Genomic DNA, 23,707 nt, shown 5'->3' with positions numbered 1-23,707 from the left:
AAAGGACTTTGGAGTGAAATAAGAAAGTGCATCCGCCAGAAACTGGCATCTGATCCTTACCTAGAAAATAACCTCACACTCAACCAAACATCCTACCCACACTTCACCAAACATCCTAGTACATGCCAAAACTTGCAATCCTGCTTTAACAAGCAATACTTAATAAATTAAATTGCAAGAAAAAAAAAATGACATCAGCTGTAATAGTCACAACATTTATAAAATAAATTTTGATATACAACATGACAGATGGAAACAAATGCCCAATACTTCAAATCAAGATGTACATGTGCTAAATGTATCATGAATTTAAGGCTTTTAGCCTTTTAATCAGTTTAACAGGCATGCAAATTGAAAATGGAAGGAAGAAAAAAGGTGGGGGGGTTGGGGGGGAAGGTTAGATCACTTCTTCATCACTATATATCAGGAATTATGTAAATATTCAACCGTGCTTTCAGTACATGATTGAACCCCAACAAAAGATGTCAGATCTATAAACACAAATATCCTTGATGGAGTTTGTTTTTTACTATGATGTGGAAAAAACAGAAACTCAAAAGTTTTATCCCTAGTCACTTCATAGGAGGTTTCAAGGGGCATTATTCGAATGGATAACAGTCCATTTGTTGAACAGTTGACAAATGGTATCAGATATTTTATTGACAAACTCATTAATTATTGTTGCATAAAAATATAATGGAACTCCACGTACGAACTAATGCATTGAATCATATGCAGCACTAATTTTCAACACTAGAGAAGGACAGAGATGCTGGAAGACCTTAAATTCTCAATTTTTTGCACCAACATTTTAAAAAGCTCAATTGAGGCTTGCCTCAAGGCAAGGCAAGGCAAGCCTAAAACACCTTAAGGCTCAATCTAAAATAGCAAATCCTAAAAAGGCTAACACATTACTCACTGAGGCTTATGTATTTGTACAAAAAGGCACACCTTTTTGCGCCTTTCTAGCTGAAGCTTTCACATTTTGGGTGCGTTTCCTATGTTAGATTTGTATAGAAAATTTTAACTCCATTTTTGTGTAAAAGAAACGTCATCATATGAATTAATTTCTTAAACTATTGTACCTCAACCTTCCCAAAATAACTGAGAGTTGTATCTTAGATCTTGAAAACAATTGGAACTTCCTAATGTTATAGCTATCTCTTGTCATGATTACAAAATGAATAAGTACGCAATTTTTGAATGGCCAACAAGTAGTTTGCAAATTATATTTGATTTTTTTCTTACATTATATTTGTGGCATTATTAATTCTTTCTTTAATTTTAGAATCTATGTAATCTATTTACAAATTTTTATCAATAAAATTCTCAAAAGGCTTATGCCCCGACGCCTTAAGGCTTATGCCTCACCCCTTACAGGTTAAAACACCTCACCTCATGTCTTCACCTCTTAAAACATTGGTTTGCACAAATTGTACAATTCATGGCAATTGATATTTAGAAATAATGAGATATGCAAGGACATGGTAATTCCAGACAAAAATTTGGGAGTTGATTGAGTCGCACAAAGATGGGTTGGATGTTCTGTTGTGTCCAGGCAGTTTTTGTAAGAATTTATTCTTAACATGAATAAGCTAAATAATTGACTGTTCATCATTTTAGTTGATGTCAAGGCCTTCAAAGTTCACCTCTGTTCCTATAATCTTGCAAATGCTCCTTTGTCCCACCCAGAGAAAAGCAAGATACTGGCATTTTTCAAAAAATATTATAAATCTAGTGGATACTGTTATTACAATGTCAACCTTGCAGTAGCCACATTAAGACAATGTGAACACAAAACATTTAACTACCTTGAAACTGTCTTATCTTTAGCGATTATCTTTCAAATCAGGTAACTGCTTCAGTTAAAAGCATAATAATAGCACAAAAACACAGTAGGCGCCCTAAGAACACCAGCCAACAGCTTCATGCACAGACATGCATATGTACGTGTGTTTTACTGAAAAAACAACATATATGATATCAAAGAAGTATTGCTCACAAAAGCAACTTTTAAGAAATCTAAAGAAAGAGTAAAACCCATGTTGAACCGGCATTAATGCACAATTGATTGCATAGATCTGAGTTGCAATGTAAGAAAATGTTTAAAACAAAGGCAAAAGGATTTTATGGTGGAGTAAGCAACTAGGAAATAGAGGTTTCCCTGCATCTATGAGTATGATACCTATGGCAAAATTAAGTTCACAACAAAAACCACATTCCAGTTACAATCTGCTGGTTCGAAATTCCCCGCTCAGAGCCTCAGATTGAAAAAACAAAAAAAAAAAATCCATCTGGAGTTCAGACCATAATCCTCTAACCATAAATTCCAATATGCAAATGCAGTACCCAAAACTGTCGAAGCACCGTCCATCTAACATATCACTGCCACATAGCTTACCTGAAATTGAACAAATTAGCTTTGCATGTCCAAGAGTAACAGTACTTCAACCCTTGTAGACATCATGTTTATACCTTTGATTTAAAGTTCAAATCATCAGTTCAGTTTCCCTATTGACCAAAGGTAAATCTAAAGCTGAATATAGTATCCAGATCCATTCAACTGTACTTGACTGCATACTATGGGATCCTGCATTGCAGAACACTGCCAATCTCTACCTAAATAATGAGATAGTGAAGCTTTAAGGGGGCATTTGGTTCACAGCATTTTTCAAGATTCCCGGAAATGTGATGCCCATGACATCTCATTCCCATCTTTATTGAGCATGGAAATCTGATGTGGCAGGAAGGTTCACATTTTTGGGAATGAAAAGATTCCCCATGAAACACGGGCGTCCTACTCCCACCTCCCCCAATGGGTAATTTTCATGGGAATCCCATTCCCATGGGATCCTGCTTTTTGGACCAAATTACCCTCACTATTTTGGCTTCTAGACAACAATGCCCCTATAATATAATATAATCACACTATTATAATATTTAAAATAATAAATTATTTAATAAAATAAAAGTAAACATTTTAAATTAGTATAAATATTAATTGTTTTAATTAGAAAAAAGGATACATAATGTTAATTAAAATATAAATTATTTTTAAAATGCCTATTAAAAATGTAAATATTTATGTTACTTAACATTTTAGTTTGCTGTTAAAATTGTAATTTATTAATAAGTAAAATTATTGTATTATAAAATAGTTAATATTTAGACACTATATTGCCCTCAATTATTTTGGTTAGTCAATATTAAGTGTTAAAATGTTTTAAATTTATAACTGTTGAAAATTTTAGGATATAGATTTAATTATGTATTTTTAGTAGGCTTTTAGGTTGAAAATACAATTTTTCTTCATATTAGTTACACATGTCAAGGGTATAATGATCATGTTTGATTCCCATGTTGAATCAAACATTGAAATAAGAATCCTGTGTACATTCCTAGAAATCATACAACACGAACCAAACAAAAATATTCCCATGAGGTAGGCATCCAATTCCCAAGAATGAGATTCCTAGGAATGTCATTCCATAGGAATATTTTTGATGCCGCAAACCAAGTAACCCTTAAAGGTAGTAAAACTTGTATTTATAACCTTAGTGGATGTTCTTGTTCAAGTTCAATCTTGAGTTTTACATTTTCCATTTTTTTTATTGAATATAAACACAGATTATGTTAGATTCATACTGATTTCAATCTGTTTACAACACTACATAGTGCCTCCATATGCAACTTAATCCCCAAAGTATCTCGTGTCCACAGCAAATAAAACAAATTATATATTGCACTCAAAAACCAAGACAACACGATAACCAGATATAAGAAATGAAACATGTGAGGCTCAACAAGATTGAGATAACAAGTCACAATTTACCAGTCAAGCTGAGAATGCAAGAACACATAGTTGTGTAAAATATCTGATTGTGTATTTCCATTTCATAACCTTGAAAGAGTTTATCTTGAAATGTGCTCGTAAAGCCATCAAACCTGAGAGGCAGACAAGAGAGAGCAGTGAAATGCATTCAAAAAAAAAAAAGCAATACACATGCATATGTCACTTGGGAAAATGTAGACAATAATATTCTCAATAGAAAGGCCAAAACATATTGTTGCCATGCAGATAGCATGTCAATTGGACACAATTAGAGCACATTCCAAACTTACAAGGTAGTCAAAAACAAAACAAACCAAGCCTTAAGTGCATTAGGTTGGGTTGGCTACATCCTTTTCCACAAATTTACACAAATTGCAGACAATTTCCTCCAACACTTTAAGGGCTATTAAATCCTAACTATATCATTTCAAGTTATTTTAGGTCTACCTCTACCCCTTTTACTGCCACTCACAATAACTAGCTCACTCTCCCTCATTGGTGCACTACTTGGCCTATGTTGCAAGTGTCAAACCATCTAAGATGCCCTTCCCTTATCTTCTACAAGTGCTATGCCTAACTTACCATGCTATGTTCATTCCATAATTTATCTTTCCATGTTATACCCCTCATCCACCTTAGCATTCTCATCTTGGCAACCTCTATTTTTTGGATATGTTGTTAGTTGCCCAATATTTCAATCCATATAGCATAGATGATCATATAGATGTCCTATAAAACTTCTAATTTTAAGGGTATTTTACAATCCGACAATACATCCAAAGCACTTCTTCATTTTATCCACCCTGCTTTCAACTCTATGTATTACTGAAGGTAGTCATTTCAGTATATTAACTAGTAAAGAAGACATAACACAAGAAAACCCAAAGGATAAAGATATAAATCAAGATGGCATAAAAAATAAAGGCAAAAGGCAAAGCATTTCCATGTGCATGGTGCAAGATGCAACTCGTAGGCATGAGGCGTACACAGGCCGCTTTTTTTAAAACAAATAAATAAGGACACAAGAAACAAAGTATGTTCAAAGCAGAAAAAAGAAAAATGCTCCAATGGGTATTAATGCTTCTGAACAGCTTATGAACGATGAAACTAAAATTATTGATCAAATTTCACTTCATAAATTGGGCAGCATTATCCCATGGTTAATAGTATTGTACACTTTCTAGTTGATTAACAAAATATTCTCTCATATATCGTAACAGAAAAAATTACTGAAATTTAAAAATAAAACATGAATAAACAAAATGTGGTTTTATTGCAGATAAAACACCTTTGTGTGCACTCGTGTGTGTGTGTGTGTGTGTGTGCACTCGTGTGTGTGTGTGTGTGTGAGAGAGAGAGAGAGAGAGAGAGAGAGAGATGAATTCTGAAGTAATACCCAAGATAACCAATCATTAGGGATACACCCCAAACAGTGTTTTCCCTCTCATTACCACGTGAACTCTTGTCTGCCTACAGTTAAAACAAAAGAGAAATAATTCAAATTATGAAGAAAGAACAAAACAAGCTTCTGAATATCTCCCCCATCAGCTGATAGAGCCCTCTGCATTAACAACAGCAATATTTGTAATATATAGGCAATCCAGCCCATTACTCTCCATGACAAATAACATTTAATATTTTATATCATGATCATCATATAGGTTCTCAAATGTCATAGTTAAGAAACAGATAAATTAACTACTAGGATGGTGCTGGTGCGCTGCCTTTATCTGATAGGTTATGAAACTAATTTTGTTTATACAAATTATGTGATCAAAGAATGATAATTTCACAATTCTAAGCTTGGTAAAATATGACAAATCTTCAAAGAAAATTCTGAAAAATAATTATTAATGATAATTTGAAAAAAAAAATCAGTGAACTAAAGCCTTAAGAGAATTATCAGAGAGTTGATAACCATTATGAGGAAACAGTCGAAGCTATTAATAACATGATGGAGCATAAAGCCTCGTGCAAACATACAACTTCCATGTACAGTCATTTATATATATTTTGAAATAGCTCATTCTATGTACAACTCTTGTTCTTGGTTTCTGAAGAAGTTTAAATGTCTAGCAAACTAATCAATTTACAATTTATAAATTGAAAATTATATCATCAAATTTGACATTGCAAGCAACTGCATGCACAAGTTAAGAGAAATTAGTCTGAGAATAAGAGACTAGGACCATAGTCATTACCGAATATAAAAAAAATAAAGCACAACCCAGAGTCACTAGAACAGCCAACAGATAGTCATGTCCCTTGTACCTCTTCTGCATAATGAGAGTGCCCCAAACCTGTACAAAACAGCACAAAGATCAAAAGATAAAGATGAGTCCATTATTTCTCACCGAGAATTATAAACAACAATGAGAAATGCAGAGATGGTGTTGTGCATGCAAGTACACAAGAAAAGATAAGCAAATAAACAAGAAGGACTAGACTATTGAAAAGCTTATGATGATGACCCCTCTACAGTTGAACCCATGGCATCATCATATGGTGGACCAAAATCAAGAAACCTCACACCCTAAAATAAGTCACTGAGAGTTGAGCAACCCCACACATTGAAATTCAACATTCTCTCTCTTAAACCAGCATCAACTCACCTAGACAGCCTTCACTGGCAAAACTATGCCATGGGGTTACCTGTAATGTCTAACATGATGACATATCATACACTTAGATATTTTTGTCAAAACTATGACAACTGAACAGAACACTCAACAGCTTATAGCAATTTGATAATCTTCAAAATAATCTAAATCTCATCAAACCGTTAATTAACAAATCAAATTTGGTTATAATGTAGTTGGACCTGATAATTATCCAATCCACTGAAAATTATAATTGGCATCTGTAAGCATATATCAGATTACATTTAACAATTATACACAAACATATTGCATAATGTTCATTTTCAAAATATCCTTAACAATTATCATATTGGATTAAATTACCAAATCAGATATAAGAGCTTAACAGTTAACACAGTCAAGTTTTATTTTGAGATATATGATCTATCAGATTATCATCTTGGATAAAATTGCAAGCATACTTTATTGTATTAGCTTCAGATCACCCTGTTTTGATCAAAACTGACCAGTTCACAGGACTAGTTCTCTCTTCCAACAAGTCATTGACTCTATATTTACACAACAATAAATAATACCTAGTTTCTTTCTTTATACAGGCTACTAACAAGCAAACTTTGAATCCAAACATAATAAAAATAAGTCAAGTGAAATTAATAACTGAAGTTTGAAACCAAACATAGCCTGAATCTGAAATGCTTAGAATTCCCACAAAGTCGAAACTAATTCATGGAGATTTATAGAAATTTTAAACTGGCTCTAAATCCACCAGATTCATCTAAACATTGTCAATTGAGATCTTTTACAACTTAAAATTATAAAATGCAAGATAATTTCCTAGGCTACATCAGTTGTAGAATGTGCCAAGTCATTGTTGTATATGGTGTGCGCACATGCGTGTGTAGTTTTGGTAATTGATATGGCATGAATGAAGTAATTATAACAACCCTGGATAACATACACTTCATCCATCCAACATGTGCTGTATGTGGAACAGTCTCCTCAAATCCACACACCCCCACCTTCTAATACAAGTCCAAATGAATAAACTGAATTAGGTACCAAGATGGACAATTTGGGGGTGTATTGATCATCATGTTACCTATCACCATCTCTTAAGAGTCTTATTCCTATTTTTATAAGCATTTGTTCTTAATAAACCACATCCCATATTGTGTTGGTTCAAATTATTTCAGAATCCTAGACAACACAACATCATTTCACAATTCCAAAAGTCTGCATTTTCTCTCTCTGTAATGCCAACTACCAATGTCATGTCATCCACAAATAATATAAATTAACCATCCTCTTTCTACATTATAGGTCACAGTATCCATAAAATGTTAAAGCGAAGGAGAGAGGGATTTAAAGCTCGTCGTTGAAGCAAAGCTGCAAGATGTGCAACAATAAAATCCACTTCTTCTACCTCACACATGCGCAAACACTCAGATGCATGCACACACACCCAACATGCACATAAATATGTGTCTGTGTGTGCGTGTCTGTGTGTGCGGGTATGTGTTGACGGAAGGCTTCTTGCTCAAGTGACACCAAGCATCGTGCATATTGCTGATGCTCACCTTGACCCTTCATCACAACTTGTCTGTGGAGGAGGATAACAGCCAATGCAAAGAAACACATACTGGAAATAAATTATCAACAGACTTGAGATAGAAAATCTAAAATCTCAACAGTTTTTTTTCTTTAGAAAAAACAAATTACTAAAGGAGAAGAATGTACAAGGAGCATTAGAAATCCTCAAGATAATAAAGGAAAAGAATAAAAGGAAGAAAAAAAAAACAATACAGTAGGAAAAATAATTAAGCTAATAAGCCAACCAATCCTGCAGCATATCCAAAAAAGCCACAGTGCCAGAACATCATGCATAGAAAATCACATGGAAGCTAAAAAAGATAAATTCTGCTGTATGTCAAATCAGCAGATGAAATGAAATCTCTAAAAATCCACAAATATCTCTCCAGCCAAAGCACCTATAACAGCAAAAAAAACTGCACTCTGTCATAATCCTTGCATTCTTTTGCTCTCAAAACTTCTAAATCCAATCAACAAAAAGGGCTCCAAAGAATGAGCACACGCCCAATACTCTCCCAACAAACCAAAATATCTGTTCCATATGCACCAGCCACAGAGCAGGGAAGAAATAAATGAGCGTAACATTACTAGATCAAACACTCAACAGACTTGGCATAGATCTTATTGACTTCTGCCCTGTACATGGGCGCATTGTCACGATCAGACCATGATTCTCCATGGTTGCCATCACCTGACTGACCTCAGGATTTTCTGGCAGCTGAACCACTCATCAATCCACCTGGAACCACCATTCCTCTCCTGCTCACACCTCCACTCGTGTCTTATCTAAAAGAACTTTTCATCTTCAACCTCCACAAGCAGTCTCCCCACACTCGTTTGCCCAGACAAGGAGCACTGTCTCCACTAGGGAAGTCTGACTGCAACCAAATGAAGAGGATTGATCCAAATTTGCTGCCAAAAGGCCATCACTCAAAGAGGTTTATACCTCCAGAAATAAAGAATGGATTGAAGAAGTGGGATCTGCAACCAATTAAAGACATGGAATGACACTTTCAAAGGAAAAAAAAAAAAAGATTTAGATGTTTAGGAAATTACAGTAGAATTCCGCATAGAGGGTGATTTGGGAATTTCTGAATTGCTTAGATGTTTAGGAAATTACAAGTGGAATTTTGCATAGAGGGTGATTTGGGAATTTCTGAACTGCTTATTATTCTTTCTACAAAATGTCACGTGCACACAATCAAGGATTAAGGCGCTACGGAGTAAATGACACAAGGTATCACTGGAGCATTGCCAAACACACACACACACACGTGTACACAGACACACAGAGTAACAAGTCTTTACAGAACACCATTACCCAGCATAAAGGAATTTCGAGTATCAACATCAACCAGCAAATTGAAGACGCCAATGACATACAATGCATAAGTAACGCATTACACATATAGGATGAAAAATGAAATACACAAAAAAGAGGCAGATTTTCAATTGAAATAGTTCTCTTTCTTTTTTTAAATGAAAGGGAGCAACTGGCCTCAGTAACCAAAAAAATATGTATGTGTATGCTGTATGTAAGACAAATCAGAAACAGAGTAACACAGCAGCAACATTTTCATGTTAAACATTTGAAAGGATAGTGCATGATGACAACCACAATTAACCCACACAAATGAACTTACCATGACAGGTATCATTTTGGCACACTTCGCGAGGGTCTGAACAGGAAAGCTGACATATTTGAGGGCCTGCAGAGAGCATTTGTATTCAGTATATTTGCAAAGAATCATTCATTATGTCACAATCTTATAACTTTGTATTCTGAGCTCTTCAGGAGAAAAGTAAAAAACAACTTCACAAATATTTACTCCTCTCATATGGGAAATTGGCATAAAAAACACTGAAATTGAGAACAGCTTACCTCATATTGGCATGTTGTCGTTAGTATATTTGACACTGATACAAGGCAGTACTTATGAACAGGAGCAACAGGGTCCACAGATTTTTTACTTACCTAAAGACGAACAATTTTGTTAACAAAATGAAGGTTCTAGCTGAATAAGCAGCGACCAATGAAGACATTTTAACCATTCATCCATCCATATCTTTCAGGATAGATGTTTCAACCCCTGCCTATTAGTAACTGGTAACGGGTCAAAGTTGCTAAGTCCAGAGTGCAAACGTCGGTTTTGATTCTGTAAATCAATTCATGATTCACCATATGGAGCACTTACCAATAACACAGCTGCAGAAACAGCAGATGTTGTGATACGGTTGCAAAAGACAAGAAATAAAGAGTACTTAAATCGTTCTTCACCATATGGAATGGTCATGATCCTTTCCTGCACAAAGTATATGGACTTCATCAAACTTGACCCCAGATGAATTCTTTAAGAAATAGCTAAAACATTTAGGGATGAATACAATCTTGTGTCTTAATTCAGAATATAAATGTAGAAAGGTAATATATAGGTAAAGCAAAATAGTGACTACAGCTTACACCAGGTGGCAGGATGATGAGGTAGGGAACAGGACATCCTAAAAATCAAAAATTATAACCCCAAAAAAATGTAGCTGCCTTGAAGTCTGTAAATATAAGCTTCTTATAAATGGAGGCATAGGCAAAAATGCTCGAGGTTAGGATTTTGGACCATCTCCAGAGTCCAGACCCCACTCCAAAGACCCCTCTCAGCGGAACTTCAATTAAACAGTGGCCATTTTAGGACTGAAAGCATGGATACTGGCATTCAATCACCATCTGTCCTGAAGGGAATCTACAGAAACTACGTGCAGATCAGAATATTACCATTTTCTTCAATAGATGATCCCAAAACATACCTAGAGTAATTTCACTGAGGTACAGCATTTTTCTAAAAGTTTAATTTCTAAAGCAAAAATATATCATATGAAATTTTAATATTGTGATTTAAATTTAAGAAACATATATAATAATATTCATAAATACATGTGTAAACTACAGTTCCAAATAGAGCAGTGAATAATCACTGTTAATGCTTATTTGGTCATTTAGCATTATTAGTATGTGTTAAGAGTTATGTTGGTAAGTGTGAGTTAGTAAGGATATTATGATCATTGGCATTGTACTTGACATATGTTATAAATAGAGAGAGAGAGAGTTATCATTGAGGTTAGGTCTTCCATTTTACTCAATTATTCAACATGGTATCAAAGCATGATCCAACCTAAATCCTACCACCAAACCAAACTCAGTCATCGCCAGAAAACACCCTTCCATTACTGCCCTTCTCAGAACCACTACAACCCTTCAATATTTCACAAAACCAACCACATAGCCAAATACAGAATCCTCTGAATAATAACCCTGCAAAATTCCATTGCCAGAAAGCTCCCCATGTGCTAGCTGACTGCCAGCAGTCCCAACCCCATGTGCCAGCGCGTGAGAGATTTTCAGTCCACCTTTTTCTGATTTTTTCCTCCAGAATGTTCTAATCCCTTCCATAGACTATAATGTCAAGTTGTTCGGCATGTGTTTTGTTCAAAGATCTAATCTTTTCAATCATGCACTTGTGGTAATCCATTAGTTGTTGTTCAGTGTCAGCAAAGGCCATTGATGAGTCTGTTGGAGCAGTGGCAGTGTCCATAAGCTGTTTTTGTGATGCTGTGGCAGTGTTATATCAGTTTGTTGGTGACTTGTCTGTGATAGTTTCAGTGGTTCACCTCATTTGTGGTTGTCTCGATGCATCATTATTTTTTTGGGGGGCGCTGTGGAGGCCTTATGCTGGTTTAGTTGTGATTCATACATAGTGACCACCTTGTTCATGGTTGCTCCCATTGTTCCACTGCTGTGTATTGGTTTCTTGAGGCTGTGTCTAAGTTTCTAGGTGCTCTGGCAGCCCTGTGCTGATACATTTGTGACTTGTTTGTGGTTGGTCACCTTGTTTGTGGTTGCTCCAATTGTCCCAGTCATCTGTGTTGGTTTCTTGGGGCTGTGTCTAAGTTTCTTGGTGCTGTGGCAGCTTTGTCCTGATTTATTTGACTCATTCATGGTGGGTCACCTTGTTCGTGGTTGTTCCAATTGTTCCAGCAATTAATTTAGTTATCATTGGTCTAAGTTTGTGAGTGTTGGGATGGAGTTTGCAAATCCCAAGAGTATGGTTCCCTTGTTAGTCACTTGTTTGAGTGAACTGCATACTATGACTATATCAACAAGGAAGAGTATTCAGGGTTTCAGCAATATCAATCGTCTCAGCATGCATCTTATCACATTGCATCTTTTGCCCAGAAAGGTAATCCTATATGTCATTTGGTGTCCCTCCCACAAGTCCTTGGGTTATCGATTCAACTGCCACTAACCATATGACAGGTGCAACCAACTTCTTTTGTGCTCTCCAATACCCTAAAAATCTACCTCAAGTTACCCTTGCTAATGGGTCCACTACTGTGTTTAGGGGAAAGGAACTGATATAGACTGGGTCGGATCACCTTCAGATAGAAAATCAACAATCAGGTCCTATATCTTTGTTGGTGGTAATTTGGTTACCTGGAAGAGTAAGAAACAAACTGCAGTGACCAAGTCAAGTGCTAAGTCAAACTATAGGGTCATGGCTCACATTACATGAGAGCTTGTTTGGTTGAAAAACATGTTCGAAGCTTTGGGTTTTCCACATTCTCATTCTATGAAGTTGATGTATGATAATCAAGTTGCTCTTCACACTGCCTCCAACTGAGTCTTCCACGAGCAGACAAAACACGTTGAAGTTGATTGTCATTTTGTTTAGGAGAAACTTGTGCAGAAGCTCATTACCACCACTTATGTGAGGTTTGTTTGATAAGTAGCTAGCCAATTTTTTTACCAAAGCTTTGGGGGGGTGCTCATTTTAAATTTATTTGTAACAAGCTAGGAGCACATGATATCTATCCTACAACTTAGGGGAGGGGCATGTTTTAATGGTTATTTTAGTCTTTTAGTATTGATAGTGTGTCAAATTCATGTTCATTAGTGAGAGATAGTAAGGATATTATGATCATCAGAATGTAATTGATATGTATTATAAAAGAGAGAGAGAATTATCGTTGTGTCAGGTTAAGTTAGTACCAAATATGAGTGATTTTTCGCCTAACCCAGGACGGTACCGAAGACATGTTGGAGAGTTGAATTATCTCACAATCACTCGAACAAATATATCTTTCCCAACAAGTGTTGTTAGTCAGTTTCTCAATTCCACAAGAACAAGTCACTGGGATGTAGTAATTCGCATTTTGAGAAATCTCAAAGATGCACCAGAGAGGAATCTTACATCAACATCAGGGCATCATCATATTCAAGGATATACAGATGCAAATTGGGTCAAGTCGCCTTCCAACCAAAGATCTACAACCGGGTATTGTATCTTTGCTGGTGGTAATTTGGTTTCTTGGAAGAGTAAGAAACAAACTGAGGTGGCCATGTCAAGTGCTAAGTTAGAGTATAGAGCTATGGCTCACACTTCATGTCAACTTGGTTGAAGACTATGTTAGAAGAATTGAATTTTCCTTGTTTTCAACCAATGGAGTTGATGTGCAATAATCAAGCTACTATTCATATTGCGTCCAACCCAGTCTTCCATAAACGGACAAAGCACATTGAAGTTGATTGCCACTTTGTTTGGGAGAAACTTGAATAGAAGCTCATTACAACCACTCATGTGAAGTTTGAATTTCAGCTTGCTGATCTGTTCACTGAAGCCTTGAGAGGTGCTTGTAAAATTCATTGGTAACAAGCTAGGAGCATATGATATATATACTCTAGCTTGAGGGGAGTGTTAATGGTTATTTAATCATTTAGAATTATTAGTAAGTATTAAGAGTTATTTTAGTAAGTGGTTAGCAAGGGTATTGTGGTAATTGGCATTATATTTGACATATGTTATGAATAGAGAAAGCGACTTATCGTTGAGGTTAGGTCTGTCATTTTACCCAATTATTCACAATTACTACTACACTAAGAAATGTCCATCTCCATAATAAGGTTCCAAGCAAAAAATCGAGTAAGAAATTTCTACTATTAAAAGGATGGTAAAGCAGCAAATGATCACTCATACAAACATTTGTGTTGCACTCAAATATTTCTTCCACATCAAACCAAAGTTGTATAATTCAACATAAGGTCTAAGTAGCCAAGCAATGGCATTCAATGCATGTTATCTTCTACTTAACAGTTGTGGCTCCCTAAAAAATTTCCATCACCCTAATAAAAAGCATAGTGTAGAGTCCTCAAAAATCTAAATCAACTAGTAAAATAATCCACAAGAAATTTTGGAATTTAATTGCGTTTTACATTCTCCACCAAACCCATACAATTACGAATAAAACTATCAACACAAATTACTTGTAAATAAGGGACCAAACAATTGAAAGTTCAAATACTATACCACCAATTATCCCTAACCCACCTTTGCATATGCCAGAGCTAATAATAACACAACATAAAAAGTTTTAATGAATGTTACCAGGGTTCTAGATAGGTTGATGTATGATTTTCTTTGGTCTCATTTTGTGGAGAATAAGAGAGATCATCTAGTTAGATAGGAGGTAGTTAGAAGACCTAAACCTAAACAAGGACTAGGACTTGGCAATATGGTATCTATAAACATCTCTCTAATTGGAAAATGGTTGTGGAGCTTCCTTTTAAGGGTTAATTCCCTATAGCACAAGATAATTAAAAGTACATATGGGGTTTATCAAAATGGGTGGAATACTAAAGTAAGTGGCATTGTTTTTTTATGCAAACCCCTCAGATTTTGTTTCCTAGGTTGCATGTTTGTTATTTACCCTCAACCATTTCAGAGCGGGTAATGGTGCCTCTTCGTCTTCCAAGCTTTCTTCTCTTCACCTTTCTTCTTGGAGGGTTCTCTTTTTCTTAAGTTTTTTTATTTCATTTTTTTTGGACTCTCAATAAAGAGAGGTTGACAAGCTCACTCCCTTGCTTAATGTTCTAGATCATTTTGCTCCCTTCAATAGGGGCAATTATAAGCTGTGGGTGGGGATTCTTCATATACTCTTTCTAGTTAATCTTTCTTCCTTCACCTCTTAGAAACTCCTTCCCCCAATCATTTTCCTTGGAGATATGTCATTTAGAAGGAAAAAGGTTTCTTTTAATATTTGGACTTTCATATAGGTTGTGACTCATAATAGGATTAATACGCATGATCTAGAAGTCAAAAGATCTTATAATGCTCTCACTCCTTATATGTTCATGATGTACATGATGTACTATAAGTTTAGTGAAAATAATGTACACCTTTTTTTTCATTGTTCGGTGGCAAACCATCTAAGGGGTACTCCTTTTTTTCTAGTTTTGGTGAAGCATGGATGCCGCCTTGGGTTTTGAGCAACTTCTTGCTAATAAGATATTGAGGTTTTAGCAAGAGTAAAAATGGAAGAGCTTCATGGAGTCATGCAGTTTTTCTCGGATCCTTTGATTGGGAAGAATATAAGAATCTTCAAGGATCATACAACCTCTCCTCTTTTGTTTTGACATAGAGTAGTCTTTTGGCCTTTTTGGGCCCACAAGTATGGGTTTTCTCTTGAGATATGACACTATCTGACTTTCAAAGGAATTGGAGGAAGTTGCGTACAAGATATTGAGGTTTTAGAAAGAGTAAAAATGGAAGAGCTTCATGGAGTTGTGCGTTTTTTTCTATTGTGTGGATCCTTTGGATTAAGAGGAATATGAGAATCACCAATGATCGTACAACCTCTCCTCTTTTGTTTTGACATAAAGTAGTCTTCTGGCCTTTTTTGGGCCACTAGTATGGTTTTTTTCTTAAGGTATGACACTGTCAGACTTTCAAAAGAATTGGAGGGAAGCTTTATTGTAATTTAACTTTGTGTTTTTTGGAGGACATCTTGTTCTCCTCACATTGCACTTCTGCTAGGTCTCTTTTAATTTCTTATCCGAAACAAAAACCTGCCTATACTCTATAGAATTGAATGAGAATGAAAAGAAAATAAAATATTTCCACCTCAAAGTGAACCTCAAAATACATGTTGTGAAATTGCTCCTTAAGATTCTGCATACACAGAGCAAAACGAAAAAAGAAATCAAAAGAGAAAAAGAACACAATGAATTTACATGGTCTAGCGTCACGAGCCGAGCTTGTTCACAGCAATATGCTTGCTTGAGACCGCTTGTCTCGTGCGTTTAGGATGGGTTTCCATCATGTAAATACTATCGTAGGTTTATTTCTAGAAGTAGTTTCTCCCTATGCCAAATAAGGCAATATGACTCCTCGGTCACTTGATATTTCCTAGTGCTGGAGTGAGAATTGCACCAAAAAGCTCTTTAGGGGAGGGTGAGAGTTCATCAATCTTGTAAAACTCACTAGCTATTGTCAACATGTTTAGCATACTTGCCTCCCACACTAAACACACAATGTTAACGAAGGTGTCGTTAATGAATTACGTTTCTTCAATGTTTACTGCTTATTGCTTATTGCTTCCATAAATATTTTACTGAATGATAATGAAATTTTTTTGTGCATGAATTTTGGTCAACGATAGGCTGGCTAGTTAAACAAGAGGGGTTTAGCTAGCGCCACACAGTACTTTCACAAAGGTGAGAAATAATCATCCCGTGACATCAGGTATCAGAGCCAGGTTAGTTGCTTCATGAATTAAATTGTCTTCGTTGTGGGATTGGGCAAGCTTTGGTAAATGACCATGGCACCAATAAATGTGAGAGAATTAGTGTGCTGGAAGCACAGGCTGAGACGACAGCCAACAATGTGACCACAGAGATGGCCCAGTTGAGGGGACTTGTTGATGAAGTGATGGAATCACAAAAACATCAAGCAAGTTTGATAGGTGAAATGTCAGAGGACTTTCACCATACTGTGGAAACTTTGCAATCTCAGATAGCTTATTTGGATGCAAAGATGAATCTGATCGTTTTTTCTATGGAAAACTCTAACACTTCGGAGTTTAGCAAGATCAATGTACCAGAACCCAAGACATATGGGGGTTCCCGTGATGCCAAGGAGTTGGAGAACTTCTTGCTTAATATAGAGCAATACTTTTGCGCTATGAGGGCGGACTCAGAACAGGTGAAAGTGGATACTGCGACCATGTACTTGGTTGGTGACGCCAAACTGTGGTGGCGTACTAAGTACAATGAAATTGAAAATGGACGTTGTGTAGTGAATTGTTGGGCAGACTTGAAGAGAGAGCTCAAGACCTAATTCTTTCCTGAGAATGTTGAGTACAATCTTAGGAAAAAGCTGAGAGACCTCAAGCATACTGGGTCAATCAGGGAATACATGAAACAATTTTCTGCTTTGATGTTGGATATTAGGGACATGTCGGAAAAGGATAAACTATTCTATTTTCTTGAGGGGTTGAAACCGTAGGTAAGAACTGAACTTCATAGGCAAAGAGTTCAAGACTTATCTATCGCAGAAGCTGTCGCGGAACGCTTGACTGACTACACTGGTGATAATACCGCTTCGTCCAAAGAGTTTGGCGTAGGGGGAAATAGCGGAAAGTCTTTCAAGAAGGGCAAACCCAAAAGCGGGAGAGCCGACTATAAAGCATCAACTTCAAAAGAAGCTTCATCGTCTCGAGGGTTCAACACACCCAATGGAAAGAGCAAAATTTCGTGTCACTTGTGTCGAGACCCTCACAGAGTTTTAAAGTGCCCTCACAAAGCAACACTTAATGCCTTACAGGCTTCCACTGTGGAGCAGGTAGTGGAGAGTGATGGGGAAGAGGAGAATACCCCGAGGATGGGTGCAATGCGGCGGGTGAACGCATTGGAAAAGCAGGAAAAAGCATCGAAAGTTACACAAGCAAAAGAACTGATGTTTGTGGACTTGAGGATCAATAGAAAGAGTACCCATGCTATGGTGGACACCAAGGCTACTCATAATTTTGTTTCACCCAGAAGCATTTAGACTCAACTTATCCTTGGAGAATGATACAGGACGTATGAAAGCGGTGAATTATGTAGCCCAGCCTACTCTAGGAGTAGCCAAGCAAGTAAATGTGAAGCTTGGGCAGTGGGCAGGTCATATGAATTTCACAGCGGTGTCATTCAATGACTTTCAAGTCATTTTGGGAATGGAATTCCTAAGGGGGACGAAGGCAGTATTGATGCTTTCAGCTAGTTCCTTGTGTCTGATGGGAGATCACCTTTGCATGGTGCAAGTCATTGCGACGACGAGAGCTAATGGGAAGTTCCTTTCAGCCATGCAACTCAAGAAGGGGTTGAGAAAGGGTGAGCAAACATATCTAGTCACGGTGGTGGTAGATGAAGAAGTAAGCCAAGAGCTGGTGCCCACGACCATCCAAGCTGTGTCGGATGAGTACAAGGAGGTGATGTCGGATAAGCTGCCTCATAACTTGCCTCCATGACGGGGTGTTGAGCATAAGATCAAGTTGTTGCCAGGAGTGAAATCGCTTGCTAAGGAGCCATATTGGATGGCGCCCCCAGAGCTAGCAGAGCTGAGGAAACAACTTGATAAGTTGTTGGAAACGGGATATGTTCACCCTTCCAAAGCACCGTTCGAAGCACAGGTGTTGTTAAGTACTTCACTAAACTTGACTTGAGGTAAGGCTACTATTAGGTAAGGATTGTTGATGGGGATGAGCCGAAGACTACTTGTGTGACGCAGTATAGGGCATATGAATTTTTGGCGATGCCATTCGGATTGACAAATGCGCCTACAATATTATGTACCTTGATAAACTAGGTATTTCGAGAGTACCTTGACAAGTTTTTCGTGGTGTACCTGGATGATATTGTTGTCTACAGTTCCACTCTGGAAAAACATAAAGAGCATCTGCGGAAGGTGTTCGACAGGCTGAGGGGGAATACTCTGTATGTGAAGAAAGAGAAGTGCTCGTACACTCAACGGAGCATCAAATTCTTTAGTCATGTGATTAAGCAAGGTCATATCCGAATGGATATGGAGAAGGTAAGGGCAATTCAAGAATGGAAGATCCCAACGACAGCGAAGGAGTTGCGTTCCTTTCTTGGCCTTGCTAACTATTACAGGAAGTTCGTAGTGGGGTATTTGCAGAGAATGGCTCCTATGATAGAACTACTGAAAAAGGGTCATGGTGGAACTGGACTAAGAAGTGTCAGGGAGCCTTTGATGACTTGAAGGATGCTATGATGAGAGATCCAATACTTGGTCTTCCGAATGTGATGAAACCCTTCGAGGTGCAAACAGATGCATCAAACTTTGCCCTTGGAGGAGTCTTGTTACTAGAGGGACATCTTGTTGCATACAAGAGTCGTAAGCTTAGTGAAGCATAGCGGAAGTACACAGCTCAAGAGAAAGAATGCTAGCGGTGATACATTGTCTTCGCATGTGGAGGCATTAATTACCAGGGTCAAGGTTTGTGGTGAAAACAGATAACTCGGGTGTTAGCCATTTCTTCACATAGTCGAAGTTGACACCCAAGCAGGGCCGACGGCAGGAATTCTTGGCAGAATTTGATTTCTTCTTTAAGCACAAGGCGGAGCGCCTAAACCAAGTCACGGATGCACTAAGTAGGATGGCCAAGCTGGTGGCCTTGCAGATGGTAGCACACTTGACTGTGAGTATTGTTACCATGATGATGCGGGAGCGCATCAAATAGAATTTAGCCAAATATACAGTTGCGCAAAACCTAATGAAGTTGACTGAAGAGGGGAAAGCACTTAATTCTGGATGGAAGACAGATTGTTGATGACCCATGGTAATCAGCTCTTTGTGCCACAAGCTAGTGATTTGAGGAAGACAATGTTAAGAGAGTGTCATGATACCATGTGGACTGAACATCCAAGATGGCAACGCACTTTGGCTTTACTGAAGCAGTGGTATTATTGGTCGCACATGCATGATGATGTGGTTGATTATACCTGAACTTGTCTCACTTGCTAACAAGACAAGGTGGAGCAAAGGAAGATCGCAAGGCTTCTGAAGCCTCTACTAGTACCACCCAAACCGTGGGAAAGTGTCTCATTGGATTTCATCACCAACCTACTCAAAGTGGGAGATGCAAGGTCTATACTTATGGTTATAGACAGATTTTCGAAATATAGTATGTTTATACCCACACCAAAATACTATTGGGCAGAGGAGACAGCACAATTGCCCTTCAAGAATATTGTGAAATAATGGGGTGTTTCCCAAGATATTGTTAGTGATCGAGACTTAAGATTCACAACAACTTCTGAATAGAACTTTTCAGAATCTTTGGTTCACAGCTTGAAATCCCTTCGAGTTACCATCCACATATAGACAAACAAACGGAGAGATTCAATGGGCTACTAGAAGAGTACTTGCACCATTTCGTCAATGCCAACCAAAAGAATTGAATGCAACTACTTGATGTGGCTCAATTCTGTTTCAACACCCAAAAGAGTTCAACAACCAACAAGAGCCCTTTTGAGCTTGTTACAGACCAGCAGTCGCTGTTACCTCACACAATGGATGAGCCATACAGAGGAAAGAGTCTCGAGGTGTACATCTTCACCAGAGAATGGAGACAGAATGCAGAGATTGCCCGAGCCTACCTAGAGAAAGCTTCTAAGCAGAAGAAGAAGTGGGCAAATCAGGGAAGAAGACCGCAGCACTTCAACGTAGGTGACTTGGTGCTTGTTAAGCTCAATCCTAAACAGATCAAGTCACTACGAGGACGAGATAGGAGACTACTTCGTAAATATGAAGGACCAACCCCCATCTTGGCTAAAGTCGGGAAGGCCTCTTATAGAATCGACCCTTCTACTTGGATGAAAGTCCATCCTATATTTCACATCAGCAGCCTCAAGTCATTCAACCCTGACACTAAAGATCCGAGCAGAAATCAACCAACCAAAGCAGAATTGAAGACAGTGCAACCTAATAGATGTGAAGTGAAGTTGAAGATATCCTTGTAGACAGATAGTTCATATCCTCAAGGAAGAAGCAGTGGAAGTTATTAGTGAAGTGGAAAGGCCTTGGTGATGAAGAAATCAACTGGATTTCTGCGGAAGATATGCAACTATTCGTGGACAAAGTAGAAGTGTACCTAGCATCAAAGTCTACAAGGACGTCAATCGCATAAGTGGAGGAGCGTCACGAATTGTTCAGGGCATTATGCTTGCTTGTACCTGCTTGTTTCGTGCATTTGGGATGGGTTTCCATCATGTAAATACTAGTGTAGATTTATTTTCTAGTCTCCCTATGCCAAATAAGGCAATATGACTCCTCGGTCACTTTGATGTTTCCTAGTGCCAACGTGAGAATTGCATAGAAAGCTCTTTAGGGGAGGGTGAGTGTTCATCAATCTTGTAAAACTCACTAGCTATTGTCAACGTGTTTAGCCTACTTGCCTCCCTCGCTAAACACACAATGTTAACGGAGGTGTTGTTAAAGAATTACGTTACTTCAATGTTTACTGTTTACTTGTCACTGCTTTCATAGTTACTTACTGCTTCCGCTGATATTTGATTGAATGATAATGAAAGTATTTCGTCGATAAACTGTGGCAAACGATAGGCTGACTAATTAAGCAAGAGGGGTTTAGCTAGCGCTGCACAGTCCTTTCACAAAGGTGTGAAATAGTCGGCCCGTGACATCTAGCAATGTGCCTATGTCCACGGAACCCCTACAATTTCCACTATCTCACAAAAATTGCCTTAGGGTTTCAACCCTTAGCTACAAATATGTATTATATAGACCCCATTTGAAAACCCTACAATAGCCCTCATATGACAACATAATTACACTACGCCCTATCTCAAACATACTGTAGCATACCACGGCAAAGGAGGGGGAACTAACGCACCCCCGCAAGGCTTGGATTAAGTAGAAGGGGAGGTTTCGCACATGGAGGGCTCAATTCGCGCCAACACTCTCACTTGTAACAAGCTTCAAGTGGATAAACCTTTCTGAATATGCGTCATAACTCAACAACATGCAAGTCCAAAAAGAACAAGACTACACCACACATCATTCATTGTATGCACAACATTATATCACTTACACTGCTGGTCTCAAGCCTAGATGAAACAAGGTCGCATTAAAAACTTTTTCAGCTCACCATTACATGTTTTGCATTACAAAAGCATAACATTCTTGATACTACTGTGCTAGCACCATTAACATTAATGAGAGACATAGAGAGCCCACCAATTCACAATAGGAAAAAATTAACCATGTTAGTACATAGGGTACAACCTAAGAAACGTATTTTTTTCATTATAGAATACACATTTCGGAACCCACCCTGCTATCTCACCCAAAAATAAATAAATAAATAAAGGGGGAAAAAAAACCCTACACTGAGCTGAGGAGCAAAAAAGAATTCATGCTCTACCAAATCAAAGCATTTGAGTTGTCCACTCGTTGTTGTTAATCTCCTACAAGCAAGCGTGAAAATTCCAAGCATTTCTCATCATTATTTTAGTCTCCTGATCCCATGCCAAGCACATATTTGAAAATGCATTTGTCAATGCCCGCTACATTAAGTTCAGCTCAGCCTCTCAAACTTTTAACGTACTAGTGCAGTAAGTGTGCAAGCAGAAAATGAAATGAAATCCTAACTTCTTAATTTGATTCAGCATATAGAACCAGCGCCGAACAATTACGGTTTGATTAATAAGAGGCACGGTAATAAAGAAGTGAGATACAACAAAATTGGGAATCGAGTACTCCAATTAAGAAACAAACAGGAACAGAAACTTCGAAAGTCTTCACTAACCATGTTGAAACATGTTTGGGACAATGAATTAATTAATTGTGTTCCCACAAACAATGATCCTCAAATTCAATTCAACAAGAAAGCGGGCATTCAATTGAAATTCGTAACTGATAGTCGAGATGAGCATTTCACAAAAGCCCGTCGCTGTATCAATCGATGCCAGAACATAATAATCACATCAGGGATTAAATAAAAAAGCGAGAAAAAAAATCGTCAACAAGGAAAATAATCGACGAAAATGGATCATAACCCGTGGATTTGACTTATTAAAAAGCATGGGACGAAGGCGTACCTGGTAAAAACCATAGATGATGAGAGTGACCATGATACCGCTCGTCGCAAAAACCCCTTTCAGAAGCTTGTTCCCATTCGCGCCCGGAGGTTCCGCCATAGCCCATCGACCTCAACACAACATTCTCAAAGGGTGATCGAAAGTCAAGAGAGAGAGAGGAGAGGAGGAGGAGGAGGACAAATGGCCTGATAGCGAAGAGAGACGAAAGGGGTTTGAAAATGGAAAGAGGGGCCACTTGTGATCGAGTCGGGAGTGGACTAGAGAAGTCTGTGTGTATGTGTGTGTGTGTGTGTGTGTGAGAGAGAGAGAGAGAGAGAGAGAGAGGGAGAGAGAGAGTCAAAGGTAGAAGTCCCCGCCGCGACGATCTCGCCGCCGATTTTCCCTCGCTGAGGTTGATGGAGGAAAGATCGTGTGTGGGCAGCGTAGGTATAACGGATTGATCGAGACCGTTGACTTATCTTGGTCAAAGGGTTTTGATGAAGAGTGCTTGCAAACTGTGGTGCAATTAAAAAGTTGCCCTTTGTAATAACCTGTGCTTTGAAATTCTTCATTGTGGTTGGGACATATATATATATATATATATGTCAACTATTATTCAAAACTATTAATCTAAAAAAGTTGAGATGATTTTTATTTTTTATTTTTTTCCATTATTATATGTCTTAAAAAAAATATTTTATCATTCATATGTTAATAGATGTGACAAATGAATAAAAAACTGTTAATTCAAATCGAACTGAC

General features: G+C 37.7%; 1 protein-coding gene across 1 annotated transcript in view; it reads right to left on the bottom strand.

The window, feature by feature from the left end:
* LOC131148910 (UDP-galactose/UDP-glucose transporter 5) overlaps positions 1-23,400 on the bottom strand; it is a 31,977-nt gene extending 8,577 nt beyond the window's left edge. Inside the window, exons 1-7 of the mRNA XM_058098873.1 lie at positions 22,967-23,400; positions 10,218-10,325; positions 9,905-9,997; positions 9,666-9,731; positions 6,034-6,132; positions 5,229-5,302; positions 3,833-3,945 (exon numbers count right to left, since the gene is read on the bottom strand). Coding sequence (XP_057954856.1) covers positions 3,833-3,945; positions 5,229-5,302; positions 6,034-6,132; positions 9,666-9,731; positions 9,905-9,997; positions 10,218-10,325; positions 22,967-23,065 — 652 coding nt within the window. The 5' untranslated portion in view covers positions 23,066-23,400. The remainder of the gene's footprint in view (positions 1-3,832; positions 3,946-5,228; positions 5,303-6,033; positions 6,133-9,665; positions 9,732-9,904; positions 9,998-10,217; positions 10,326-22,966) is intronic.
* Between the last annotated feature and the right edge of the window lie 307 nt (positions 23,401-23,707).

This window comes from Malania oleifera, chromosome 2 (assembly GCF_029873635.1).
Source record: "Malania oleifera isolate guangnan ecotype guangnan chromosome 2, ASM2987363v1, whole genome shotgun sequence".
Lineage (NCBI taxonomy): Eukaryota > Viridiplantae > Streptophyta > Magnoliopsida > Santalales > Ximeniaceae > Malania > Malania oleifera.
This window is presented reverse-complemented; position numbering and strand designations above follow the sequence as displayed.